The sequence below is a fragment of the Echinops telfairi genome, unplaced genomic scaffold (genome assembly GCF_000313985.2).
Source record: "Echinops telfairi isolate 266 unplaced genomic scaffold, ASM31398v2 ScPeMD7_7420;HRSCAF=8458, whole genome shotgun sequence".
NCBI lineage: Eukaryota > Metazoa > Chordata > Mammalia > Afrosoricida > Tenrecidae > Echinops > Echinops telfairi.
In genome coordinates this window covers 17,024,001-17,029,180 of record NW_022111320.1, presented here as the reverse complement: position 1 = coordinate 17,029,180, position 5,180 = coordinate 17,024,001, and the positions used below count along the sequence as shown (strand labels likewise).

Genomic DNA, 5,180 nt, shown 5'->3' with positions numbered 1-5,180 from the left:
TGTTAACTTTAGAGCCGGTTTAGGTTTATAGACAACTTGTGCACAAATTTATGGAACATTTGTGAAACCTGATGAACAAATACCAATACATTATTACTATTAACTCAAGACCACAGTTTGCATTAGGATTCACTCCATGTTGTACAGTTTTGAGTGTTAACAAGCGAATAATCGATCCCATGTAGCCATCATTACATTATTGAAAATAGTTTCACTGCCCTTAAAATGCCCTGTGCTTTATTTACCTATTTATCCCATCCCTCCCTTGATCTTTTTCACTGTCACTATAGTTTGGGAATTATATAGAATATATAAGCATTAAGGGCTCCCCTGTGCTTTTTTCTCTGGATAGCTCATTTCTTTTTATCTCCAAAAAGTCCATTGTATGGATATGCCACAGTTTCTTTATCCATTTACCTCCATAAACACATTTTGATTTCTTCCAATTTTGACAATTATAAAGTTGCTATAAACATACCCCTTCCAACCTTTTATTGTGGAATTTGTTTAAGCCTACACAAAAGAGTAGAAGACATAAACACCTGCATATCCTTCCCCTACAATAACAATTAGCATTTGCCACATATTCTTGCTTCTCTACATCTACACATTTTTGATCTCCTGAGGCATCTGAAAGCAAGCTGCAGACTCTTCCATCAGCTCTGTTAAGAAAACAATCCTATGGCTTTAACTAATCTGCCACTGATCTGAAGAAAAAGGTTGCTGACCACTAAGCAATCCCTTCCAACTCAGGGCTACCCCATGTGTACAGAGCAGAACTGCTCCCCAGAGTTTTCAAGGCTGGGACCTTAATAGAAGCAGTCACCAGACCTGTGTTCTGCGGCATAGCTGGGCGGGCCTGCTACACCACACTTTCACTTCGTAGTTGAGCATTTAACCATTTGCACCATACAGGGACCAGGCTATGTATACACATATATGTGCATGTGTGTACTTAGAGACACAGCAAACAAAAAATGTTAATAACTGGAGAATCTGGACAAAGTTTATATGGGTATCTTTGTTTTCAATTGCTCCATAAGTTTAAAAACATTGAATATTAAAAAGTCAGAAGAAACACTATTTAAAATGAACTTTATGTTCACATGCACAATAGTCAAGTATGTGAGTTAAATAGAAACTTTCTAAATTTGATCTGGCAAAAAGTAGAGCTTAAGAAAAATAGACAATTGCTAATACATTTCTAGAGTTTAAGAAGAAGAGACAATAGTTTCTACTATACTCTAAATTAGAAAAGAAATAAAAGAGAGGTCAAACGAATTATAAAACTCTATTTTTCTGTCAGCTACCACCACACAAGAATGGATTCCACCCTTGCACCACTAGAGGGAGCATGACCCTGCTGACACCTTGACTTGTATTTTGGACTTTTGGCCTTGAAACTGTTTCTCTATTATAAGCAGGGGGAAAAAAAGGTCAAGTTCTGATTTCTTTTCATTTGTGCCATCATGTCATAAATAGCTCATTTCAAGTTTTTTTTTGGTATGAAGTATGTAAACACTTACTATCTTCTCCTGGACAGGGCATTCCAGGGCGTTCTGGCACACACGGGAATACTGAAAGAAAAATACACTGGAATTAATTCAGGAAGTTTTAAGAGGTACAATTATATAATTAAATACAACTTTGCATGGGACTTAAATTCATGTACCAAAAATATTGAACCAAATTTTAACCTTATCCTTAAATACGCAGTGTATTAAGTGGGAGCTACAGGTCATAAAAATTTTAAGGAGCATGATAGAATGAAAAGAATATATATTTGGATCCACAATACTTAGTTTCACAAAGTCTACAATGCTCCAATTAGGTGACTACTGAGTTTGGGCTTTTTCTTTATCACTACCTACCTCTCAGAGTTGCTGACATTGAAACACACTAATGTCTATGAAATGCTAAGAAACTTAAATTGTTATATGTTTTGCTGTGTATGTTCTCAACAAAAATCACTATTTATAAGAAAATGACAACAGAATTATTTTTTAAATGTTTAAGGAATTACATAATTTTAGAAGAGTAAGAAATGACTACTCCTGTACCATGAATTAAAAGTTCAGAATCCTTGTTCAATTCATAAAGCCTAAAGGCTTCTTCCAACTCCAGCTGCGATGACACTGTACATGGGTCTCCTAAAAAAAATACAAAAAATTACTTTTACTTTTTAAAACCACGAAATGTGATGATCAATAAACAATTTGCAAAAGAAAAATCTTGAGGAAAACCTATTTTATACACACTTATTTTAATTATATTTTCTAAAGTAGGTGACACAGCTTCCATTTCTAGTTCTATAAAACCAACATTTATACATCTTAACCCAATTTATTCTATTTTTGTTTTAGTTTTACTGAATTTTTTTATGAGTTTATACAGCAAGCTAGGTTCCCACTTGGCAATTTCGCAAACTGGTCAGTGACTTTAGTAACATTTATCACAGAGTGTATTTATAAGAACCTACAGCTATGAGGCTGAGTAAAGTTAGGGCTTTCTACTCCCGTTTACAGTTACAGTCACAGAAACTCCCAGGGACAATTCTACCCTGTCCTATCAGGTCCCTATGAATTGGCATTGACTTCATGACAGTGATGGGCGGGGGCTTCAAAACGTTCCTTTAAAAATGGAATTCAAAGAGTGGAATTTTCCCACCAACTTTCTGAAGCCCTCTCTTTTCTTACCTATGTACTCACCTGTATACCATGATGTCTTTACTTACCCAGATTTGCTCCCACACTCACTTTACTATGCTTATACTGTGACACTTTTGTCATCACCTAAAATTAGTGGTCCCTAGTATCTAAAGCAAAGGAACTATGGTGGTATAGTGGTTGGGCTGTGATCTGAAAAGTTAGCAGTTTGAAGCTACCAACTGCTTCACAAGAGAAAGGTAGGGGTTTCTACTCCCTTAGAATTACAGACTAGGAAACCCACAGGGGCAGTTTGGCCCTGCCCTATAGGTATGGCAGCAGTAAGTGCCTGATGGTCTAAAGCATTGTTTCCCAAAGTGAGCCACACTGCTCCATGAGTGTGTGTGTGTGGGTGTGTGTGGGTGTGTGTGTCTACAGAAGCATTTTATCCTGTATTCTGGAATATAGTACATAAGTTTTTAATTGCCAAGGGGGCGCTAAGTAATTTATTTATTTTTTTGAAAAGAGACTATAGGACCAAGACCATGAAGATAGAGCAGAGGGGAAGGACAGAGGCCCAAAGGCAGAGTGATGGGAGGGCTTCCTGGTCCAACCTGCAGAGTCCACAGAACATGTAACTGAGAGGCTGAGTTGCAGAGAGACATACTGTCAACATAGCTGAAAAAAGGCCTAGTAGACTGAAAAATGGTAACCTTATCACTTTGTACGCTGTGTGGCCACTGCAGAGAACTCTTGAACCAGCAGTGAAGTAGAACGCTGAGAGGGATGACTGGTGTGAGACTGGGCTGCAGTGGTTCACAACCTTCCTAATGCTGCCACCCTTTAATACAGTTCTTCATGTGTTGCTACTTCATAACTGTAATCTTGCTACTGTTATGAATCAGGCGACCCTTGTGAAAAGGTTTGATGACTCCCCCAAAGGGGTCGCGACCCACAGGTTGAGAACCGCTGGACTAGGGTAAAGAAGGATGGCGGAGAATAGAGGCTCGCCTGACCTCTGCCTTGAGGCAATCAGCCTTAGACTGCCATGGAGTTGGATTCTCCTTCCTGCCGAGACCAGCAGTGGTCAGACATACTCCCCACACCCTGCCATTTCCTCACAGTGCAGCTATCTGCTCATGTCATTATTTTTAGGCCTTTAGGGTTTGTATCTAGTAATGTTACTGTTGGATCATAGAGAGCAAAACCATCTTATCATGAACACTGTGTACATTCAAACTACAACAAACACAATGAATATAAATATCACAGATACATTGTTGGCAGAGGGACCTGTGGAAATTACCCCTTGCCACTCATTGTGGCATGACTACACACTAAGTGTATGCTCAGGAACAAACTGTCTGCTATGGATTCCCTTATAAGAGAAAGTGAAAGGAATCCCATTCCCTTGCATGATCTGTGGAAGGTTTCTCCATGTAACCATTATTGGATTTAGCCCAAAGTTTTCTATCACTAAGAGCCTGTTCAAAGGGGTCGTAAAAACAAACACAGACACTAAAGCAATCTCGACTGAAGAACAGTTCTACTGGCGCTGCTTTTGAAACAAACGCATAGTTTCAGTAAATATTCACAATGTAGAAAAGAAGCCAAAGAACTGAGTCATCCTTAGTATCAACTAAGTGACACATCTCCCTGGATGACTACATTCCTCAATGAAATACTCATGTCAAGCATAGTTGGCACCTAAGCTGGGTTGTCCACACTGCCATTCACTTGCTCATTCCTGTGGTTATACCAAACCTTATTACACACCAGATACTTCAAACTATCCCAAAACCCAATCACTCTTGGTGAAGAACTAGGTCTAGTATTTCCGCAAGGAAAATGAAGCCATCTCATCTTTTTTCCTGCTGTCTCCAAGAAATGAATGCCTCTGTTCTTTATTCCAACCTTGGGCCATGAATCCTTATTTATTTTTATCTTCTCTGGGAATTACTCCATTACGCCTTCTCTGTCCCATTTTCCATTCTTTCTATCCACCAGCTCTTCTCAAGTAAAGGCATGTTTGCATCTCTTCCTCAACAATCTCTCTCCCGAAGCTGATACCAAGGGCTCCAGTAGAAAGAAAATGTTTTGAAAATGACGATGGCAACAAATGTACAGCTATCACTTAAACTTTTATGTCTCACTAACCTTACTGCTAGTAGTTAAAAAGTCTTTTGTCATGGATTAAATACAGCTACAGATTTTGTCAACCCTCATACTGAAAGGGAGATTAGTTTCCCTCTTGAATACACCAAGGAAATGCTACAAAAGTTGCACTGTGCCATTTCTGGACCCAAACTCTAAGAAAACATGGCTGCTTTCTCCTTTGCACTTATGAAAGTCTCAAGCTACATCTCTCACCTAAAGTTTGAGAACACCTCAAACCAGATTTGATCCACTGAACACTAATGCCAGAAGTCCCAACCAGTTTTGTGGTGACATCAAGAACATCATACTTCATGAAAGCAAAAGGATATAAAGACAAAGAAAGAGCAGGCCTGTCTGGATAGGACAGGCTGGATGAAC

General features: G+C 38.8%; 1 protein-coding gene across 1 annotated transcript in view; it reads right to left on the bottom strand.

The window, feature by feature from the left end:
* The window catches only part of PRKCI (protein kinase C iota), an 83,417-nt gene that overhangs the window by 44,833 nt on the left and 33,404 nt on the right, over nt 1-5,180 (bottom strand). The window contains exons 3-5 of the mRNA XM_030887653.2: nt 2,061-2,150; nt 1,527-1,577; nt 479-513 (exon numbers count right to left, since the gene is read on the bottom strand). Coding sequence (XP_030743513.1) covers nt 479-513; nt 1,527-1,577; nt 2,061-2,150 — 176 coding nt within the window. The remainder of the gene's footprint in view (nt 1-478; nt 514-1,526; nt 1,578-2,060; nt 2,151-5,180) is intronic.